We start from the raw sequence: 23,523 nt of genomic DNA on the forward strand, positions 1-23,523 counted from the left end.
CCGGTGCTGCATCTCGTCTTCACAGAAAGAGCCAAGGAGCTGACCTGCAATTGGATCATTCTGAGCTTCATTAAAAAGAATCAGCTCCCAATTTAAAGTCCTTCTCTGGTCAGTTGAAGTCATTCTCTAAATTAAATATAATAAAAAAAAGAATTCTGACAATAAACTGAAAACAGCCGCTGGGATTCATACCTCGACATTTTTAAGATTTTGTCAAATTTCAACCATAAACAGCAAAGTGATTGTCAATGTTATTGACCAACTGAACAAAATCTGAAGGCGTGGGGTTGATTTTTATTCAGCCTCCTATAATCTAATACCCCTAAAGCAAAAGAGTGAAACTAATTGTCTTCAAAGGTCACCTAATGAGTGAACAGAGCCCAGCTGTGTGTAATTTAAACTGAATCCAAACCTTCTGCGAAAGTCTCAGAGGTTTCTTAGAGAACAATCAGCATCATGTAGACAAAGGAACACAGCAGACAGCTCAGGGAGAAGGCTGTGGAGAAGTGTAAAGCAGGGTTAGGTTCTATAACAATATGCCAAGCATTAAACATCTCCCAGAGCTCTGTTCAGTCCATCATCTGAACATTGGTAGAGGATGGACCAACTACAGACCTACCAAGATATGGACATCTACCTAAACTGACAGGCTGGGTAAGGAGAGCATAAATCAGAGAAGAAGGCAAGAGGACCATGGTCCAAGAAGAAAGACCTTGCTGAGAGAAAACCAAAACATGTCGAGCTTTAAGTTTGCCACAAGCCATGTAGGAGACACCAAATGCGTAAGAAAGTGCTCTAGTCACATGAGATCAGCATTAAACTTTAAGTCTGTGTGCAAAAACACTTTCTGTTGCAGAAAGCTATCTCTGCACATCACCCTGAATACACCATGCCCACTGAGAAACATGGTGGAGGCAGCATGATGCTGTGAGGATGCTTTTCTTCATCGAGGACAGGGAAGCTGATGAGAGTTGATATGAAGATGGATGGAGCTAAATCCAGGACAATCCTGGAAGAAAACCTGTTAGAGGCTGCAGAAGACCTGTGGCTGAGGTGGAAGCTCACCTTCCAGCAGGACACCCACCCTGAACATTCAGCCAGAGATACAATGAATGGTTCAGAGGTGTCAAACTTCAGTCCTCAAGGGCAGCTGTCCTACAACCTTTGAATGTCTCCCAAGACCAACACACCCAAATCAAACAAATTACTTCCTCTTGCACTCAGATTCCAAAGAGTCCTGCTAATGACCTAATAATGTAAGTGGATCAGATGGATCAAAGCATATTCATGTGTTAGAATGGAGTTGTCAAAGGCCAGACCTGAAGCCAACTGAGAATCTGTGGTAGAACCTGAAAGGCGCTGATTGCAGAAGATCTTCGTCCAATGTTGCTATATTGGAGAGAGGAATGGCCTAAAATTTCAATGTCTACCTGTGCAAAATCTGCTGGGGAAAACCTCCCAAAAAACAGGAGATTTTACATGATGTCCCACCATTGTGTTGGTCTACTGCAGCTGTGATTTTACCCTGACAAAGTATGTAAATTTCAGGCTGTAGATACTTTTGCAAGGCTCTGTAGTAGCATTGAGCTTTCAGACCTTTCACCAACCAGCGCAGCAAATCTCAACGCTTTGAACAACATACATGCAGCAAAGTCAAAGAAAAAAAAAGATTACATATGACGGAGACTACTTCATATATTAAAGCATCAATGCAACTGCTTATTTGTCCAAAAAGAAGGAAGCAAAGCAGGAAAGAAATCCTTATTTCTTCATCCTTGAGCAGAAAAATTACAAGCTGATTGGGAATGTGGAGTCGTGACTGTGAATCTGATTATAGTTTGGATTGTCTACCGTACATAGGGCTGGAGGAGCCAAAACATCTGTGCGATCTGGCTTTTACCACAAGTGTCTTCAGTGATCAGCTTGAATTCATGTCTGTAAATGGTGAGTTGTGATTACGCTGTTTGTATAAAAAACCTTGTGAGGATGGAAGTGGAGTTCATCACAGCACATCAAACTGAAGGAGTTTGTTTAAAACGTTTCAGTGAGACTCTTCAACTCCAGCAGCCAGTAAACCTAAATAGCTGTAGAATAAATTCTAGTTATCAGTAAAACCAGACAGTAATGAAGACTAATTCTCTTTTTCTGGGTTGTCTGTGTGAAACAAACCTGGAAATATCTGCATCAGTTTTTACTAATTTTACTGAAGGTAGATAATTAATCACATCGTAGGTTCCCAGGAAGAAGCTGCAGTCCTTGACCTCCCGACCCAAAGGATTAACAGGATTACTTTCCTTTAAATAAAACTAATAACCACTATCATGTTTTTGGATCAGATGTTAGGATGCTTGTGGCAGCGTTTCTACGTATGGAGTGATTTTATGTTGCATTTGAACATTCATGTAGCGAACAGGAGATTAACCTTTTTATCTTCATGCTTGGCCGGTCTAAACACATTCCTCCCTGTGCTGATCCGAACTTCCTCGTCTTTTTCCTGGAATATTTTCCCAGCGAGTTCAACACAGCTGATATTTTTTATTTTTATTTTTATTTAAAGTCATCCATTTAATAAGAAACCCTTCTTTCCTCCCAAGCATGTTGTAAACTCCATATAAATATCTATCCAAAAAGCTGCTGATTTATTAATAATGCAGCTTTAATCAGAAAGAAACGTTTGTGCTTTATGAAAACATTTTCATTTAGCACTCGAAGTTAAACATTTGATCAATATTTAGTGCATCATAATTTTGTTCGTTTGAAAAAATATTCTTAGTCTCTGAAGCCCATTTTTGAGCTCTATAGCGCCCCCTCAGGTGGCAAATCACTCTTATTGCATGTCTTATGCATGTCTGTCCACTGCATAATGCAGCATTTTACATTTCAACTGTTAAATGAGGCGCGTTGGTGTTTGACTCAGATAGTATAATTTGTTCTCACTTCAGACGGCAGTGGAGTAATTGTTCAAATATTAGTTTAGTTTGATGGTCAAAATGAGTTAATTTCTCTATTCAGAGCAAGCTAGCATGATTGTCTTAACTCACTTATTGGACTTCTAACTCTGTGCTGCAGATCTGTGCGTCATAGTGACGTAGGGATGGCAGAACAAATGCAGAGGTTCTAACTGTTCTAACTGATCCATGTGTGTGCATTTATACCTCCTCAACAGACAGTGTGAACGTTAGAGCGTTAAAGCTGCCCCTGAAGCCAGCAGAGTATATGGATCTGACTATAAATATGTCTGGGTAGGAGTTAAAGCACCTCTGTTTTTAGTTTTCTAATTAGCAGTGAAAGTTGCCTCTTGATAAGCACAACAGATGGCAGGAAGAGACACTTTTAAAGCTGCTTCACTCTTCATAAATTCTCAGAATCTCAACTGAATCTTTTAACTGATTAGTTCAGTTGTGAAACTTCTGAGTCTATATTTAATCATGGGCTGAGCTGTTTTAATCACTTGAATAAGAGCATTAATATTAATAAAAAAGGCTCCCAATGTTTATGTAAAGTCAGAGCTGAGAGGTTCTCTCAGTCAGTCAGCCCTCCAGCTGATTCCACTGATTTTTCCTCCCCTCTTTCGAGTTTTCTAAGTGAAAGCAGCGGGATACAAGCCTGCAGCCTGTCCTTGGCACACAGTACAGTTCCTCGGAAGCATTATCCTCACGATAGAGAATGCAGATCGACACGGAGAGCTTTCTAAACACGGTTATTCCCGAAGGTTGTTTGTGTTCTGCGGGCCGGCTGCATGCTGAGGAGGAGCTGGTTAGTTTTCTGTTGTTTCAGGGTCTTAACTTCACTCTGATGAGCACTACTTCATCGCCCGCGCTAATTATCTTCAAATTATTTAATCAATCTATCACCACCATGGCAGATTACAGGTTTTAATAGCGGCTTGTTTTAATCAGCATTCCAAATGACTCGCTGATTATAACATGTAGAAATGAGAATTTAATCAAGAAGTGCAGCTTCTGGTTGTGTAGCAGCTATTAAAATATCCAAACCAAGACAAACAGCCATTAGCCTTCCACATGTTTAGTCAAGACAATTTTCCTGCGTAAAAAGCACATTAACTGCAGACTATTTACATGAAGTGAGAGCAACACACTCGGTTGCAGAGCTCCAATTTCATAAAGGGGTCATTAAAGCTGGATGTTCGCAGGGAAAACATAATGACTCACATTAGTCAGAAGAACCATTTTACTGGGTGGCAAACCCAATAACCAGTGTGCAGATTTCTCCTTAAAAGGCTTTTAAATGCCTCAGTCATCATGTCAAAAATAAACATCCTTTAAATGACTGAACGTCTTCGGTCAAATAAAACAAGCAGAAACGAAAGGGTTCCAAGGCCACCGGTAAAAGTCCCGCCTGGCACATGTCCTTCCCTGCATCCTGCTGATCTGGCAAACACCTCCTCCAACCGGTCAACTGGCTGGTTCTGTGCTGGAAAAACCTGCCAGCTGGTCCGGCAGCGAATCTGTGGTAATCAGAACTGTACCGAAAAGTTTGTCGATTCGTCACACCTTGAATATAAAGATATCCAGTGCTGATGTTTTCTAACCTTAGGTTCTCACTGTTGAGCACGACAAGTCCAGGAGAACCACAGTACATCAGAACTTTAGTATTTTAAATTAAAACATGAAATTCAGATATTGCATAGATTTATTTTACACACAGTGATACATGCCGAGCGCTTATTTCTGTTACTGTTGATAATTCTGGACTCTGGCAAATTAAAATTGTGTTACTTTGATAAGTAGAACGTTACACCAGACCCAGAAGTGTTATGTTATGGCCACATTATGATCTGCAGAATCATTGGGAAAACAGCTGACCTGATAGTTGTCCAGCAGTCAGTCAATGTCAACAAGGAGGCTAAACCCCAACAGGTCACTGCTCAAGACGCTGGCTGTTCACAGAGTGCTTGTATCCAAGCATAATAGGGGAAGGTTAGGTGAAAGGAAAAAGTGTGATGGAAAAAGCAACATCAATAACTGCTACATTATACAAGAATCGCAAAATATAATAATGGCATAGAGAACATGTTTAGCAATTAGCTCATATTTATTTGCAGTTGTTGGCTATCTTGATACTGCTTACAGTCATATTGCAAAGATGATATTTGCTGACAAACACAGGCCACTGTGGAGTTTGGAGGAGAGTCACAAACCCACAGCTGTCACATTCCTGGTGTTGAATTAGAGACAACGTCAGAACCATCTTACCTTGGCTAAGGAGAAAAAGAACTGGACTGTTGCTCAGTAGTCCAAAGTCCTCTTTCCAGATGAAAGTAAAGTTTACATTTAATTTGGAAATCAATTTCCCAGGATCTAGAATAAGAGTGGAGCGGCCCAGAATCCATGTTGCTTGAAGGCCAGTGAGATGTTTCTACAGCCAGTGATGATTTGGGGTGTCATGTCATCTGTGGGTGTTGATCCAAGTTCAAAGTCAGAGCAGCCATCTATCAGGAACTTCCATTCATCTAATTTCAAATCTACATATCTTCTGTGAAACAGAATTGTGGGTTTTTATTGGCATGAACCCAGAATCATTTAAATAAACAGAAATAAACCTTGTATCACTTACATCACTTTGAGTGTAATGATTCTATATATAACCAAAGAAGAGCTATCCTGAAATAAACGCTTGTTTATAATATTCTCATTTTGTGAGACACATCTGTTCAGATCACTCTGAACAGCCAGATGTTAGACATTTTTTTATTTTCTAACTAGCGCCCCCTAGTCATCAGTCTTCATTGATCTTTGTAAACAGCCACTGATTAACCTGGTAAAGAAACATTTCATGTTGCTGCCTCTCGGCACCGATTGTTGATCATAAGATTCTGCTATTCGTCGGGTAACATCTAAATATTGTCAGCTCTTCGTATGATATATGTCTGATAAGAGCTTCATTTTTTCATGACCTTTTCAAAGAAATAATTGTTATTCTCCTATTGTCATATAATGTAATTATGTTTATGTCCATCTCCAGCTCCATCATTCAGGAACAAAACACTAAGAGCTAAACTGCTTCTGACCCAGAAGGAGGTGGTCCACCGTTCTCTGGTTAAGAACCTGGTCTCAGACTTACAGAAGTTAAAAGTCCTTATATCGAAATGTTTAACATTTCCAAGAAGTGTAGCTCCAGAGGTTCAGCTTTATTTTGCTGTTAAAACATCATTGGAACCAGAAAACAAGGGAGAGAAAAACAGAATGAGACGCTGATATCCCATTTCCACCTGCATGTTGATTGAAACCTTTAAAAAGTTACAAAGGTTATTAGCACCCTTAATGATCCCATAACTTTTCCCCTAAGGTAAAAATGTGTGACACCTCAGGGTCATTTGGTCTCAATAACAACCATTAGACATTTTCTACATGCCAACTGACTGATTGGGACCTTTTACGTCAAACCATCAGAAATGTAAACATATGACTTTCTCTCTACAATGACTTTAATTGGAACTGTGAACTTTGGTCAGATCAGACTAAGATTGAGCTTTACAGCAACAAACTCTCCAAGTGGGTCTGCAGTGTAGCAAGGATGAATATGCTTAAAAACCATCTCAGGACTATTGATAGATATGGTGGAGGACCTTTGATGATGTGAGCCTGGTTTTCCTTCAAAGGTGAAAAGGACCTTGCTACACGTTTTCCATTCACACTTCCAGCAACGCACGGCTATACACTACCTCGCTCTACTCCGCATGAAACCTGTTGTGTTTCCATTGACAGGTTAAGGTTAGGGTTAGGTGGGGCCTGAAGCACACATAGCCTCCCCCCCTGGGGGAAACCTGCAGTGAATCCCTACAGATGAAAACCTGTAGGTAGAGCTACAGAGAGAATAGAAGAGGATCCAGCACTTTGGATGAATTTAACAACAGGGGTACCATAATAACATTTCATTTATCTACATTTTTTAATGTGACATTATGCTGCTGCAACAAAATGTGGATTTATTTGAAGTATTTTTACACTTTTTCACCAGGGGTGCCAATAAATGTGGCCAGCACTGTAACTAAGGGGTTTATTCTCCAAAAAACTCGCACAGGAGCTCCACACAGACTTGACTGGAATCATCGTTCCGATCATTTAGTATTTCTGTGCGAAACCTCAGGTAACAGAGCAGGACCGCTAGGCTGGAAGAGGAGAAGCAGCTCACAGTCTCCGTGATGAAAACACAGACAGAACCAGAGTGTTGGCAGCAACGCTCCAAAGCCTGAAGAATTTCTGCAGCTCAGTCATCCATGTCTCAAGAGTCTTCATCGCTTCCACTTCAAGCCATCCTGGGCTGCCGACAACACCTGATGCTGTCTGTGTTTACGCAGATTAATGCAACGTATGAGAGGAGCTGTCCTCAGTACTGAAATTCCCTCAGCAAATACAGTTGCAGTTTGAATCCACTTAGCAGGAACATCTGTGTCTATTTTAATGTTAGACCTTTTAATGATTTACACAAACCGTTCTTTAACCACGGTGGAATGATTGGACATCTAAGCATATCTGAATCTATTGAGGACTTCTCTAATTAGACAGGGTCAAGAGTCTACATTGAGGGTCAAATATATACATACGTTGACCCAACACTTTCAGTAAATGGTATGAAAGGTTCTAATACATGTTTTGACTAGACTTGCTCTATCAACTCTTGGTTAGTGATCATGACTTGTTACAACTAGTAGTTGTATTGCTCTTGCATCTTATACTGCTCTATATTTACTCTCACTCACTTAAAACTGTGCACATATATTTATATTATATTGTAGATATGTTTATACTGTTTAATTTGTACTGTATTGCACCGACTACGCCAAAACAAATTCCTTGTATGTCCAAAAACGTACTTGGCAATAAAGCTTTTCTGATTCTGATTCTAGTTTCTCTTTGACAGCACTCAGAGGAACATGAACCTTCAAGGAACTAGGCAAAGATTTAAGAAGGCAAACTGTAGGTTTACACAAACTGGGAAAGTCTTTTGGAGACATTTCTAAACACCCGATACCAAAACCACCAATTCAGCCATCTTAAGTTACCCAGATTTGTCCCCACTTTGCCAATGTTTGGAAGAAGACTCAAACTGTTCCTCTCAGATGAAAGGTCATTATTTAGGATGTTCAAGAACAACCCAGGAACCACCAAGGCCTTTGCCATCCATGAACTGGAAACTGCTGGAACACCAGCATCACTGTTTACACTAAAGCCAGTTGTAATTCATCTTGGACTAAGAGGCTGCCGACCCAGAAAGAAGCTGCTTCTCCAAAATCAACCTCTTCCCGCTGGACTGAAATCTGCAGCTGATGACATGGACAATCTGAATATCTTCTGGAGAAAAGTTTGATGTAGGGAGGGGCAAACAGTACTGCAGCTTATAATTTTATTTCCTACTCTCGGTGGAGGTGGACGCTTTTTCTCTGTCTCCCGCACCCCTCCCATATCTGCCCTGCTTCAGCTCTGTGTCTTGTCTTTTGTTGCTTCTTTGTGCTGAGGTTTTTTGCAATCTCAAACTGTATCCTGCTAAGGATAAAGTGTGAAATATGATTTTTTCCCTCTACTTACTTTCCTAATGTGGCCTCTTTTCTCATCTAACAAGGGCAGCGCCTGTGAGTGGGCAGCAAAGCCTCGGTGACCCGTCCCCCCCTTGTCTTGTGTCATGATGTATGTTTGGATGGGTTGTACTGGAATTCTAATTTCCCCTCAGGGATCAATAAAGTATCTTTAAATTGAATTGAATTTGAATTATAAAGCTCAACACGCTGCATTTAGAAACATCACCTTATCATCAACAACTTTTTCCGGTGCTGCCATGAAAATAACGTTTTGAGTTTTATTTTGTTGCTGCCCACAAAGAGAAGGAAGCCACGTTGCTATTCAACAGTTGAGTATAAATTCAAATTTAATTAGGAACATTCCACTAGTGTTTCTGTCAAATTATCAAATGACTGGAAGAATTTTGGTTGGCCACCAGATGTCACCGTTTCTCCTTGTAATGACGCGCTTCTGTTCCTCCAAAGAAGAAAGAAAGTCTCAGTCTCATGCTTCACAAAGGTTCAGTCTCACACTACCATTGACCTGGAAACAAAGACTGAGCTGTTTGGCCACATTTACAACAAGTGTGTTAGAAGGAATCAAGGTGGGGTTTTCAAGACTGGGAAACACTGGACTGCCAAGCATGGTGGTGGCAGCATTATGTTATGGGCCTGTTTGGGTACTAGTGGTATTGGTACATTATACAAAGAGGAATAATGAAGGAGACTTCCTAGGATATTTTCAACGACATTTTAAATCAACAACTAGATGGACGCAGTTGGGTGTTCCAGCAGGACCATAATCAGAAGTATACATCTAAACTGGTTTTTAGAATGGAACGAATCAAGATGGCTAATATCAAACTTTAGGAAAAACCTTCCCAAACCTCCAACCAAGTCTGTTAAAAGTTTAGGAGTTATGCTTGGAATTGGAGTCTGCCCCTGGAAAGCAATCAAATTGAACAAACTCCACCCATTCTGCCAAGAGGTTAAAACCCAGCCAGGATCAGCCCAGAAGCTTGGTATCGGAGACAGAAAGTGTGCGGTCGAGGTGAAACTTTCTAAGCAGCATTAAACCAAACATTAGCAGCAGTGCTTGTATATATATATAAGCATGCATTAATTCTGGGACCCTGCATAGATCAGAAAATATCAACAATGAATTTAAACCTGGACATCCAACTCTTGGTTTAAAAAAGTGATTGAAGTTGTATGTTGTATAATCATTCCATCCTGGAAGAACAGTTCAAATTAATCGTTTAAAGCCCAAATTTAATATGACATTGGTTCCCATTGTGAATGACCTGTATAACCTCCCAACAGGTCTGAAGCTGAGGCTGCAAACCAAACTAATCAAACTCACAATCAAATCATATAGTTAGAATTTACCCACAGTGATGTGTGGCCACACACTGGAAGCTTGTACGCCGGTGGACATGCACAAGGACTGGCGGTGACAATGTCTTCGCCACGTGGGGGCAATTTGTTTCAGGCCTGCCGATTAAATGAAGAGTCGGAAGTGAAGGAAGCACCTTGTTCCACCATTTCTCTGCATCTTCACTGTCTCACTCATCATCACTGTTAATAATTGATCAAAGTTTGCTGTCTCCGCTTTGATATATCCATGGCAACGGCCCTGTGTGGAGAGCGAGCGAACACAGCTCGTGTGTGTGTGTGTGTGTGTGTGTGTGTGTGTGTGCTTGGATCACAGAAGGCTGTAAATAGTCTGACGCTGTCACCAGAATAACCGTAGAAACGAGCTGCTCCGCTACCACAGGGTATCTGCATCCATTTAAGAGGACAGGCTGGGATTAAGTGTCAAGCTTCATGAATATTGGATGATGTTGAACAAGCTCCACACTCGCTGCCTTTAATGGTCACAAAATACTCTGCGTGGGTGTGTTTTTTTCACTCCTGTTTGCTAATAACAAGCCAGACTCTAATGTGTCTTTCAAAGAGAGAAAGGAGTGCACTTAAAGTTCCTCATTAACATGAATCCCAGTAAACACAGAGACATGCTCCAAAGCCAGAGACCAAACTGTCTGATCAAACACGGATGTGATGAGAAATGTAAATAATCGCAGCTAATTATTCTCTTCCCACCAGGTGAGAGGCAATCTCAAGGTGACAAGCTCATTCCAAACACATCCAGGGAATCAGCTGTAAATTCCCCCCATTTGACTTAATTCATGGAATTAAACCAGCATCATTCAGATGGTTTTACACCAGAGCTTTTCTCCTCTGTTCAAAGGATTCATTCCTTCAGCCGGAGGCACCAGCAACTCCTGAAGCAGGAGCGATGTTTTTCAATCCCTCTGAAATCTCTACCATGTTTTGTCTTTATTTTCATGGCAGCTCAATTTGAACCTACACATTTAATCAGAAGACCCCCCCCCCCCTCACACACACACACACACACACACATGCACACACACACATGCACACACACAAACAGATTTCATCTGTTTAGCATTTGATTGGAAAGAACAAGGTGGAACAGGATGCCGCCTTCTCTGAGCATCTCCTGTATGAATTTGCACACATATTGTCAGAGAGCCTCAGCCTTGTTTGTTAACGCTGTTCGCTTCGAGAGAGTTGCCATGCCAACCCTCCCGCTCTCCCTTTCACACACACACACACACACACTCATCTTCCTCCCTGCTCTTCTGTTTAACAGGAATCCAATGCAGAGCTGCGTGCACCAATCAGAATAAAGCTCGTAGCGGATTTCTAACCAGTCCCGGTGCTGTTAACTGTTTGGTGCCTCGCCCTCCAGCTCTCCAGGCATCTGTCCTGCAGCATGATTGGTAACAAGCCTCAGCAGAGCAGAGAGGAAGGGGAGGGGCAGGAATGAAGTTGGTTTTTAATGCATCTGCACTCATTCCACCGCTTCAAACTTTCAGAATAACAAACAGGAAGTGCAGCAATGAGGCCCAAACCTAGGAATAAACAATCTGGGCTTTTTCATTAAAGACATGGATGCAGCAGGGGGAGGTAAACTGATAGGTGCTTTAAACCAGTCGGGGGGCGGATATTTCATTTAGAAGGGTTGATAACGGTGACATTTTTAAAATACCAACATGATTAATGATGGATGAGCAACAAGCAGGGGGTGGGTTTGCTCATTTACAGCGATCCGGCTCAGCAGGAGGCAAGGCAGCATGCTTTGTGTCTGCATGGCAACCTTTTAAGAAAGTGCCTCAGGGTTCCTACACATTTCACACTTTAAATTTGAGTTACTTTTCTAGGCTGAATTTCAAAATTCCTGAGTGGATTCCTGGACTGTTTTAACGCTATTTTCTTTCAACGTGTGCTGAGTGTTTTTTATAAATACCACACTAATCACCTGATTTAGAGCTCCAGATAATGGTCCTAAAGATGCATAAGCGTGCATGTACAGGTGAGTCTCAATCAGTAGGTTTGACGATGTGGCTCCACAGTATGGCTAGAAGCCCCAACCAACACATCAACCACATGAAATGGACATGACCAGCAACAGTGCATCCTTAACCGGTCAGTGAGCTGTTGATTTGACCAACATGCTGTATACACAGCTCCTTCTCCCGCTTTAAAACTACTCACCAACTCGGCTGGGAGGAGCCTCTTGCAGCTCGGGTTAACTTCAACCAACTTTCGCGCTTTAGTGGCAACAAAAAGCACACCAAGAGGATGAGATGTATCTTAGAGAAGACTTCAGAGTGAAACCATCTAATAAATATCAAATATCAATGGTCTAAACCTTTACTTCGGGGCTTGAGGAGGTGGATGATGATAATAACTGCGTTCATCCTCCTACATTCATGCAGTGAAAACCAGCAGCCAGATATTTGTAAATGTATATGCATGATATTTTTTTGGCATGAATTTAAGATGGAAACAAATTTTGATGAGTTGCAAACTGTATTGATTTAAATAAATAAATATGCTTTTTTGACCTTTTCATGATCTGACACCAAGATCCCACATATTTAGGTCAAAACTGAGTGAGTGACAGCATTTTAACAATCTGTGTAAGAGCTTGAAAAGCATGCCAACATACCGAATCAGCTTATTTTAGTGTTCATGTTCTTAAAAACCTGAGCCCACAGAGTATAAGACTGTTTAAAACAATTTTAAAGGTGATCAATATTTAATTGATTTGAAATCTAAACTGAATGTTTAATTTTCCCTGAGCAACAGACCTTGGAGTGGGCACTCCACTCCAGGATTATTAGTGGTTCCCATCTGGCCTCCCCATCCAAAACTTTCTCAAAGCACCCCTGGTGAGATAAACAATGTGTGTGATGGACCTAATTGCCTCAATGAATACTTTTATTTGCAGGAAGTGGAATAAAGCTTAATCCATGCCTGACCAGGTTTGGTTGAACAGTTTGAACGTTAATACTTTTCCGCTCCTTTTTTAAACGTGTGTAGGAACCCTGCGGAGAGCAGCCTCTCTTACCACCACAACTCCTGCAAAACTGGACAAAAATGTGAAAAAAGATGCAGAGACATGGTCAAATGTGATGGCATATGTCAACACAGAACATGGCAGGAGAATGAGAGAGCTGAGCAAACAGGAGAGTCTGATGGTGCATCCCTCAGTGACACCACACATCACTTAAGAAGAGCGCACTTCCTCTGACTCTCCTGCACATGCACTCACCATGCTGTCATAGTGGATGAGCTCCAGCTCGTAGTCCGGCAGGATGTCGCTCCTGTTGTTGACCAGGTCCAGAGCCATCTGAGCGGAGGGCATGCACGCCTGCCCCCCCGGCCAGCCCCCGCTCATCGGGAACAGCGCTCCGATGTACAGCTTCTTCTTCCCTGCAGACGGCCGAGGCCACAAGAGGAGAAGGAGGATGAGAGAGGACCGGAGGAGCGTGGCATGTCCGCGGGATGCGCGGCTCACACGGGGAGGGCATGGGGACGCAAGCAGCATGGTTCAAGGTGAGCCGAGCCGTGTCGTTCCGTGCTGCAGCGGAAGCGAGCCAGCCGAAGGTTAGACGGCTTTTTGAACCTGAATCAGGAGTGAAGTCAACACGTGTCCGGAGCAGGACGGAGTTTGGGTTTATGATGCGCTTCTGTCGGTGTGAACCTGCAGATCAGACTGAATGATCTAATCTGTTTATGGTGTTGCTGAGTTGAACATGGTGATGTTTTCGAGACAAAGTCAAACCCGGTTCTTCCTGTTCGCCTCCATACGAATCGAGCTGAAAACGAGCCCAGATTCTGGTTCTCATCTTTGCAGGTTTCCACGCATCCTCAGATTCTAACCAAAACGCGATCGGTGGTGAAAATAGACCAGCGCGTTTTCTGTCCTCACGACTTTTGCTTTTTCTACGCAGAATAAAAAAAATGATGCGACGCGCGGCTCGGACGCGGGTTTGGAGTCCGCGCAGAGGACGTCAGGTCGGGTCAGATGAGCGCGGAGCGGGAGCCGCAGATGGAAAAAACAGATGGAGTGAGAAGCGGCGGAGAGAGCGACATTTTTGGACGGTGCCGTATTCCAGCAGATGAAACGGGTTAGCAGGCGCGGTGGAGCTCTGCGACTGATCCACTGCAGCACCGGTTGGCAGAGTGCGAGAGGGGGAGTGAGGAGAGAGGAGAGAGGGAGACTAGCTGGGAATGATCGCTGAGAGGGGTGAGGGAGGGGGAGGCAGGGAGGCTCTTTCTCTGATGAATTACACGCTCACTTCAGGTTGTTTAAGGGTGATAGATTATCGCATCGTTTCCTGAGTTTTTAATGAAATGTCTAAAATTCTCCGATCAAAATACGGTCAGATTACAGTACCGAGGCCCCCTGCGCCTCCAGAGCTCGCATCTTTGCAGCTGGGTTCAGGAGCAATGTTACCATCTGGAGCTCATCAATGCATTTTCTTTCTCTAATTGGATTGTTTTTAGGGAACACTGAATGCCGGTTTTATCTCTGGTCTCTGTTGTCAATAGCATTTAAGATTAATTATCTTGCTAGAACATATGAACCAGTTCAAGTTCGAGTGAGGAGTAAACTGTATTTTTTATCTTTGCTGACAATAAGCAAGAGACTACTTAGAACATTTGGGACAAAAACATTTTACTTACAATCACAAATACTATTAATATTTCTATCATTAAGTTAAAAAACTTTCCATTATTTGTTGGCTTTTTAAAAATCAGAAAAAACTAAAATATTAATTTCACCAAATATTTCTAAAATTGTTCCAAAAAACCCTTTTCTTTCTAATTGTGTTAAATGGTTTCTATAATATTCTTATTATTTATGCTGACAACAAAAGGCAAACATTATTTTCCCTGATAACTGGCATACATTTATTGACTGAATTTAAAAAAGTCTCTCTCCCAAGGCAGCAAATTATAAAAAGACTTTTGAAAGACTTCCCACTGAGCATTTCAAAGGTTTAAAGGTGGAAGGGGCTGAAAATAACTAAACATATAAACTGCCCACAGACATCTAGGCTAATATCACGTTAAATTTGATCTAAAAGGGACATTTTAATGGATGCCTCAGGTATTTTAAATGTAAAATAGATCTCTAGTTTTAGCCAAGAATAATTAAATAACATGTATATAAAGCTCTCCAACAGAGTATGTCAGTGAACAGCTGGTTATAGTTGGAAATCAGGATTCATGCTAATTAATTAATATTTTTTCTCATTTTTTTCAATCCTCCATGATTTTCAGGAGGCACTTTCAGTGCAAATTGTGATTTTAACCAAAAACTTGTTTTTCTGAGAGTTTTGTTGAACTTTGAATTGAACATTGAATCTAAACGGAGTCCACATCACTGTAGAAACATTAGACAGTTTTCTATTGGGGAGTGAACGGCTGCTATAAAATGAAAAACTTCTAAGAATGACTTTTACTTCCGAAATCAGCCAGAAAAGATTTAGTTGTTTTTTTTCTCGAGAACAAAATTCATTCTCTGCTGCTTGGTTTTCATACGGTTATGCTGTTACACATTCATCCTCATTCTGCAACCTTCCTGTCCCTCTCTGGTCTTGTATTTAAAAAAAAAAAAAAAAAACAAGCATAACTGCACAGGCATCATCTTCATTTACAGAAGTAAAGCGTTTCTCAGTTCTGGTTGTGCTTAAATAAATCCTGGATTTCATGGAAGCAGAGCACCAACATCTGAGTGGTTTAAAAGTGATGAAAATGAAAGTTTTGGTCTTAATGTGATTGCGTTCCATTCAGTTTCATACTTTTTCAAATTATTCACAACAATAGCAGAAAAACATGTAAATGAAGACAGCTTTAATGTAAACTCCATTCCATATTAAAATACAGTTTAATAATTATCTAATTACCATGGTAACTGACCAATGATGCCTGCTATAAAAGTTAAAGGCCTTCTTACAAAAGGAAAAATGATAAATGAATGTGATTTATTTCAGTTGTAATCACACTGAACTGAACTTGGATCTGGTGGTCATGAAGGAGTGGATGTAATCAACACTCAGTCTTAGTTTAAAGGAAAAACAGCCTCCGTTTATTCTGGGCTTCTACATATCAGGGTATAAAAAGGAGCTGGTCTTTGCTGCACTCTAAAGTTCATTAACTCTCACCTCAAGTGGATAAAAACACAGTCAATATCATTATTATCAAATAAGCAAGAATAAAATCTGAAAGCTGTGCATGAAAGATCCAACAGCTCATAGATCTGCTTTTAGCAGCTATAACTGACAATATGTTTTCTGTGTCCAACTTTATCTTATGTCACTTATTGAGGATGAATTTTTCACCAATGTTTTTTAAAACATTGCCTCAGTTCATTGAGGTTTGCAGACAGTTTCTGCTCTGCTTTATTATTTCAGTCAGGTTGAGCCCTGGACTTTGATTGGACCTTTGCAACAACTTGATTCTTTTCATTTACAGCTTCTCTGTTGTAGACTTGCTGATGTCTTTGGGATCATTGATGACCCAGATCAGGCCAAGCTTGGTAGATAGAGGAGCTTATAGTCGAATTAATGACTCCGATGTGCCCAGGTTCTGTGACTGTAAAGCAGGCCCATATCACCATTCCTCTTCCACTGTGCTACACAGTTGGCATCAAGTGTTCTATGTTGCATTTGGTTTTCTTCAATCATGGTGCTGTGCATCATCTACTCATCTGTCCAAAGGACATTGTTCCAGAAGGCAATTTGTTGCAGCAGTGGTTGTTTTAAAGTGCATTATAAATAAAGAAGTAGCAGTAGTAGTAGTAGTAATAGTAGTAGTAATAGTAGTAGTAAGTGTTGTTCTTCACTTAAATGCAGCTTTGCGAACCTAAGTTATGCAGCCATGTTGTTTTAAACAGAACATGCTTTCTCCTTCCATCCTTCAGCCATACCAGTTTCATGTTTTTCTAACTGACCGGTCATGAACTTTAACCTTTAACCTGCTAACAGAGATCTGTAGAGTCTGAGATGGAGCTTTTAGATTTTTTTGTAATTTCTCGGTGTATTTCATGCTCTGTCCTAAGGCAGAATTTTCTGAGACATCCACTCCTGGAAGCTCCTGGCAGCTGTTGTAAATGTTTTACACGTGTGAATATTTTTTCTCTGCAAAATTATGAACTTAAAATATTTTGAAAATGGTTTTGAAACCCTTCCCTGATTAATAGGCATCATTTATTGTTTCTCTAAGGTTTTTGCTGATGGCTTTCTGACTTGGCCTTTGGTTTACACACACCTGTATAAACAGGTTTAAACTCCTGCTTCATAGAGATGTTCACATTGATGACGATCAGTAGATCAAGTATATCTAATTTCCTCCAACTTGCTGCTTTCCCATTTGTCATTTTGGATTTATGTTTGTTTAATAAATGTCTGGAATCTGTTGTGTGTTTTGCACACTTGATGTCATATTAAAATCATTTTAGAACCTGGTGAAGACCAGATTCATCTTTTTCCATGACTCTATGTACTTTTGAGTAAAAGGTCTTTGAATATACTGAAACATTTTTTTTCCATTCTCTCGGGTAATATATACTCTCACATGCTAAGGAGCTACATGACCTGTTAACTACCGAGTCGTGTCTAAAGGTACCTGGTGGGATTTCTTTATGAGATAATTAGTTGTAAGGAGATGCGTTGATGATTCTTAGAGCTTTTGGCAACAGATAAATGTCATCATGAACGACTGGAGGAGACTATATGACAAAGAAAACCAAGAAGAGAGAAGTGGAGTGGAGAGGAGAGGGCGAGTGGAAATCTGAACCGATGAATCCACAAAACCTTGCAGCGATACACCAGCTTGCCTGTTTGGAGCTTTATGGCACCCTCATTATTTTTTCAGCAACACTATGAGCCAAAACACACCTCCAGGCTGCATTTGACTAAAAAACACAGTGATGGATTGCTGCATGACATGAGCTATAATGCAACAGCCTTGCAACAAATTATTTTTCATGAAGGTTTTAATGCTTGTGAAGGAGCAGAGAGTTGCTAGTTTGATTTTACTGATTTGCTTCAGGTCAGATTCCTGGCCTAAAATGCCTGAAAATTCATCAGTTCTAGCTTTTAAATGTGGAAATCTTCTGGTTAATTTACATTTTGACTGGTTGTCAAAACAAGACAATTACAAGGTTTACATTTAAATACAATTTAATTCTGAGTTAATGTTATTCTCAGTGCTGTTTTTGTGCGGTAAATCAATACAAAACACCTCTGATCTGTTAGGTGCTTTACTAATTCATATTTCAGCCCAGCATCTTCTCCACAACCAACTTGATGAAATGTTACAGAAGCTGCTTTGACAAATCAGAATAAAATTTGGTGCACAGCATCAATCATAGCTGGGTTTATTTGCCCTCATCTCTGACTGACAGGAGGGGCGGCAGCCTTGTAGGCCAGTTAGGTGTTGATGAGCAGGAGGCTGGAGTCTCTGCACGCAAGCTGTTCACATTCAGCACAAACTCTGAATCTCTGACCCATAAACACATTCGAAACCAGGCCTTTAAAACTGAATGATCACACAGCTGCTTTTTATTCCTGCTCTGCTCTAAAATTAGCAACTAGTTTGTCTTAAAATGAGACATCAGCAAAACTGCAGAGATGTCAGGGTTTGATTTTAAAATCCATGCAGTGAAAACAGACGCATTAATACTGGCAAATGTTCAGCTTTTATAAAGGGGTTCTGTTTCTATGCACAGATTGTAATTCTATAGTTATGCAGAGATTGGACTCTTTTTACCCCTTTTTGACTGCTCACTTTGGGGAGACCCATCTAGCACAGCATTGCCATATAAGCAACTTTGTCACTATATCTTGCACATTACTGGCTTGACTTCTTTAAAACGCAATTACTGACAAATATACCAATTATTTTTTGTCTTATTGAAGATTTTTGGAGACTGTGATAAAAAGTAAGCATTGTTCTTAATCTCCTCAATAAGCAGCCATGGGCTCCAAGGACCCCTCAGTTGTTCTAGAGCACTCATAGGAGGCCCAGTCCCAGGGGTCCCTCCCAGCTGCAGTTAGAACAGGAGATGTTCTGCCCCTCTGCATCTAGGGCCAGACTGGTTAACATCATATTTAGAGCATTTTTACTCACTTTCTGTCTCTTCCAAACACAATATTCTTTTTCACTACAGCATCTCTTACAATTTCATGTAAAAATGTCCAATTGTTGGAAACAATATTCTAGCATGCTCCTGTGTCCAACCAGTCTTCTGCTTGGCTCCCGGCTCTGTGTCAGTGGCACCAATAAAAGCCGCTCTCCCCACAATCCTGGTAAACTTTCGTTCCTGCAGCTATCCTTCCGTCACACATCACACTCATCCTACAATCTCTTCTTTATTGCTTATTGCTTCGGATGTTCATCCACAGGTACTGAAACTCACCATCCACCTTCGGCAGCTCTACCTCTAGCAGCTTCACTGCTCCATCTGTCTTACTCTCTTTCAAGCATTGTGCCTCTCATTCCTCCTACCTACAGAGCATACCTCCACTACTCCAGTCTCACTTTCGCCTGCATTCTGCTCTCACTAAAGATTACAATATCGTCTGCAAACGTTATACTAAATTCCACCTCGTGTATAAACTCATCTGCCATCTTACCAATCTTAAAGCAAACAGGATTTGGTTTTTCTATTTATTTTCAGAAAAACAGAATTTAGGGTTTTTATTAGCTGTAAACATACATCAAAAAAATCCTTGCAGGCTTCGGGAGAGCTAGTGCGGGGGGTGCACGCTGGACAGGTGGTCAAGGGGCAATTAACAGAAATTAATATTTAAATATATGATTCTAAGAGTAATAAGTTTATATAAATTTTACATTCAGAATTGCTTTACAAAAACAAATCAACTTTTGGTGAAACCAGCATTAAAGTCACATTTCAGCATATAATGTTTTCAGCTGATATTTCTCTAAATTATGTTCAACATTTTCATTGGTAGAGAAAGAAACCTATTTTCTATTTGTAGAAATTTTAATTTTGACAGTTTTCTTAGAAATTAATTGAAGAAGTTGGACCAAAATATGTCTCAATGACATTATCAGTGGAAATAAAGAGACTAAAATTGGTTCTTTGTTGTCTGTTAAAATGGCTCAGTGCGGGACTGAAACTGCGTGAAAAAGCAGCCAAAGTCCAAAGAAAATAAATATTTCAAAGACTGGAGAACTGCAACCATACCCCATAGTTAAAAAAAAGCCTGAGTGCTCCAGTGGAAAACATGAATTTATTTTTATTGAAGGTTTGTGTTTCCTACATTGCAGTCATTATAAAAAAAAAATGAGTTTTCCAGCAGAAACATAAATTTCTGTTTTGTGATAATGCTTCACTTTTTCTCTTCAAAGACCAGGATTGATAAGAATCCTTCCTTTTAGAGATTTATTGGCCACTGACTCAGAAAGAATCGTATTCCTCTGCTGACGTGGTGGAGGATCCTCCAGCAGGAGATGGGAGAAGCTTCCTGACCTCCTTTTCTCTTTCTGTTCAAACTGCAACACTGAAATAAACTACAAAGTTACAAAATCAATGATGATGATTGCTGTGCTCCATTGTATGCGCTTCTTTCTGCAGCTCCTCTCTTAGTGCTCTAATTACAACGAAGCTCCCTTTTTTTAAATTACTTATAGCTCCAATTGAGGAGACCATTATTACCCCAGTCTAAATTAAAAATTCTCCGTATTTGAGCTGTGGAATGGGGCCATTATATAACCCTGGTTCATTACCAAGATCTCATCATCTGGAAATCTCTGTGTAACAGAGAGCTATTCAGATCCAGCTGCTAACAAGCCATCACAGGCTGACGCGAGTGCCGTGATCATCTCTGGCATTTGCCTTCCTCTTCCACCTCCTCTTCCTCTCCACCACCCTATGACCCATCCAACACTCTATCAATTATTCAGCTGTGAACTTTATCTGCTGCTTCTCTCCACGAGCCTGCAGCCAACACCAGCAAGAAGCAACAGTGCAGCATTAACGGCCCTCATGGTGGCAAACGCCTCGTGGAGAGAAGACGATTAGCTGTGACCCGGTCTGAGAAAGGATGCAACGGAGGCTGCAGAGCTGTAACATTAGCTGCTTTAATGAGCTCCTTTTACTCTACATGTGTTTCTGTCTGCAGTTTGCATCCATGAGATTAATTACCTGTTTTCCTCCTGAAGGATGCAAGTTTAACACAATGGAAGATATTCTCCTCCAGCTGGGAAGCACGTGTTATTCTGACAGCGATTCAAATCAGAGAGGAAAAAGCTCTGACAAATCATGTTGTATAAAAATCAATGTTGCTCTTCCCCAAGATGCTGATATTTATAGATGTAAGGTTTCTGCACAAAGCTGGCAGCAGAAACAGATTTGGTTATGCAGATATCAGACGTTGGGCAGCTTTAACATCAAATCTGTATCTACTCTCACTCTTTTATCAGATTAGAAATCAGATTTATACCTAACTGGGAATAATATTAGAAACTGCAAATCTTAGGAGCAAACATTCGAGCTGTAAAAATAGTTTACCTGGTATTACCTATTTAAAAAATCCTCTTAGTTTGCTAAAGTATCAAGATAGCATCTTGTAGCAGCAGATATGGTATTTGCATCATTCTGCAGTAGTTTTGGGCTGGTCTTTTTAAAACCTTGTGGTTTTATCAAGGATTTGTATCGTCATTCTATATTTAGATGACCCTAAATGAAAGCAATCTCAAATAAATTATGGTTTTTTAAAATAGTCAATTTTCAAATTCAGTTTAATTTGAGTTAAATGTTAAAGAAATTCCAGCAAATGGTTTTATTTGATTTCTTCTTAGCATTGGACTTTCCCTCCCCCACCTGTTGCTGTGAGGTGTAAGTCAGTAGTGTATCGTTACCGAATGAAGAAAATTCTTAATTCTCCCTCATTAAAACAAAGAAAATGCTGAAAAACTGCCAGTTGCATATTTACCTGCAGCCGAAAATAAACAAACAATAATGTAAACGTTAGCTGTGGTAAATTGTTGTCATGGGTTTATTTATTTATTTATTTATGAATTTTATCATTGCTGGATTTAAATTCAGATGTGAGGGAGAATGCAGTAGGACTACTAGTTGCTCCAGTCAGTCCTCTGGGAATTGTCCAAAACATTTATCTTTTTACCCAGAAAAACCCATCAAGATCTCTAGTACTTTATGGTCACCCTGTTTTATTAGAAGCATTTGCAGAAAGCATTGAACTGCAGCCTGCTGCAGGTTTTCTCCTGGTGCCGATAAACATTTAACCAGCAGGCAGGCAGAGGCATCATGAGACTTACTCTACAGTCACAACCATGGTCCCGCTGTTTTATTGTATTAAAACAAAATTCTTAAGCAAAAAATGGAGCAAATTTGAGTTTTTAATTTGATCCAAAGTCTTATGTATGGACATCAGAGCGGTGGAAATCCTAAATACTCAGACAGATTAAACACCAGAATAATGTTGTGGTTCTCCAAACAACAGGCTTCATCTGAGAATATTAGTTTTTGTTTTGATTGTTTTGTTTTACTGTTAATCAAGTCACTTTAGGAGTCTCATAAGCTGGAGTTTACTGGTTAAATACAAGCTGTGAAAAAGTGATTGCCAGTTGCCAGATTTGTTCTGTTTTTTGGGACACTTAGATGATTCTGAAAATCAAAAAGAATTTATATCTCACAAAGATAATCCGAGTAAATAAAAAAGCAGTTTTCAAATGAGGATTTTATTGTTTAAGGGAAAGAAGCTTTCCAGACCAACCTGACCCTATGGGAGAAAGTAATAGGCTCCTTGCTAAATCATGAATGAATGAGTTTTAATTTTAAGGCCAGGCCCAGTTACAGTCAGAGCTGTAGAATTAAGAAACCCCTCAACAGAACCTGTCTGACAACATGAAGTAGGCTAAAAGATCTTAAAAAGCAACTTCTCATGATCTGAAGAAAATCAAAGACAGGTGAGAAACAAATCTATCTATAGTCTGGAAAAGGTTAACAAGATGTTTCTAATGCTTTGAGACTCCAGAGAACCACAATAGGAATCATCATCCACAAATGGAGAAAACATGGAACAGTGGTGAACCTTTCCATGAGTGTCCAGCCAACCAAAATTTCACCAAGAACATCCAGGAGGTCCCAGAACAAAACCTAAAGCTTTGCAGGCCTCTCTGGTTTAGTTAAGATCAGATTTCACGATTCAACAATAAGAGAGAGAGACTGAGCTAAAATTACCTCCATGGGAGACTTCCAAGGCCAGACCCACTGCTGACCCAAAAGAACACAAAGGCCCGAACATCTTGATGATCGCTAAGACTTTTGGGAAAATATCCTGAGGACTGACGAGACAAAGGGGGCATTTTGCAAGGTGTGCGTCCTGTTACATCTTCTGTAAAGCTAACAACAGATCATGCCAACAGACAAGCATGGTGGTGGTAGTGTGATGCTCTGGGCTACTTTGCTGCTTCACCGCCTGGATGACTTGCTGTATTTGATGGAACCATGAATTCTGCTCTCTAGTAGAAAATCCTGAAGAATATCCAGCCAGACGTTTGTGACCTTAAACAGGCTGTTCATGCTGGAAAACCGTTCAATGTGGCTCAATTTGAAAAATTGTGCAAAG

The 23,523-nt window shown here is 40.5% G+C and overlaps 1 protein-coding gene and 1 long non-coding RNA gene across 2 annotated transcripts in view; one reads left to right on the forward strand and one right to left on the reverse strand.

Annotated features, from left to right (window-relative positions):
- Positions 1–23,523, reverse strand: part of gabbr1a (gamma-aminobutyric acid (GABA) B receptor, 1a) — a 135,957-nt gene that overhangs the window by 64,380 nt on the left and 48,054 nt on the right. Inside the window, exon 7 of the mRNA XM_047361922.1 lies at positions 13,164–13,324. Coding sequence (XP_047217878.1) covers positions 13,164–13,324 — 161 coding nt within the window. The remainder of the gene's footprint in view (positions 1–13,163; positions 13,325–23,523) is intronic.
- The window catches only part of LOC124866228, a 43,644-nt gene continuing 33,302 nt past the window's right edge, over positions 13,182–23,523 (forward strand). The window contains exon 1 of the long non-coding RNA XR_007037753.1: positions 13,182–13,447. This is a non-coding gene — a long non-coding RNA (uncharacterized LOC124866228). The remainder of the gene's footprint in view (positions 13,448–23,523) is intronic.

This window comes from Girardinichthys multiradiatus, chromosome 3, assembly GCF_021462225.1.
Source record: "Girardinichthys multiradiatus isolate DD_20200921_A chromosome 3, DD_fGirMul_XY1, whole genome shotgun sequence".
Taxonomy (NCBI): Eukaryota; Metazoa; Chordata; class Actinopteri; order Cyprinodontiformes; family Goodeidae; genus Girardinichthys; species Girardinichthys multiradiatus.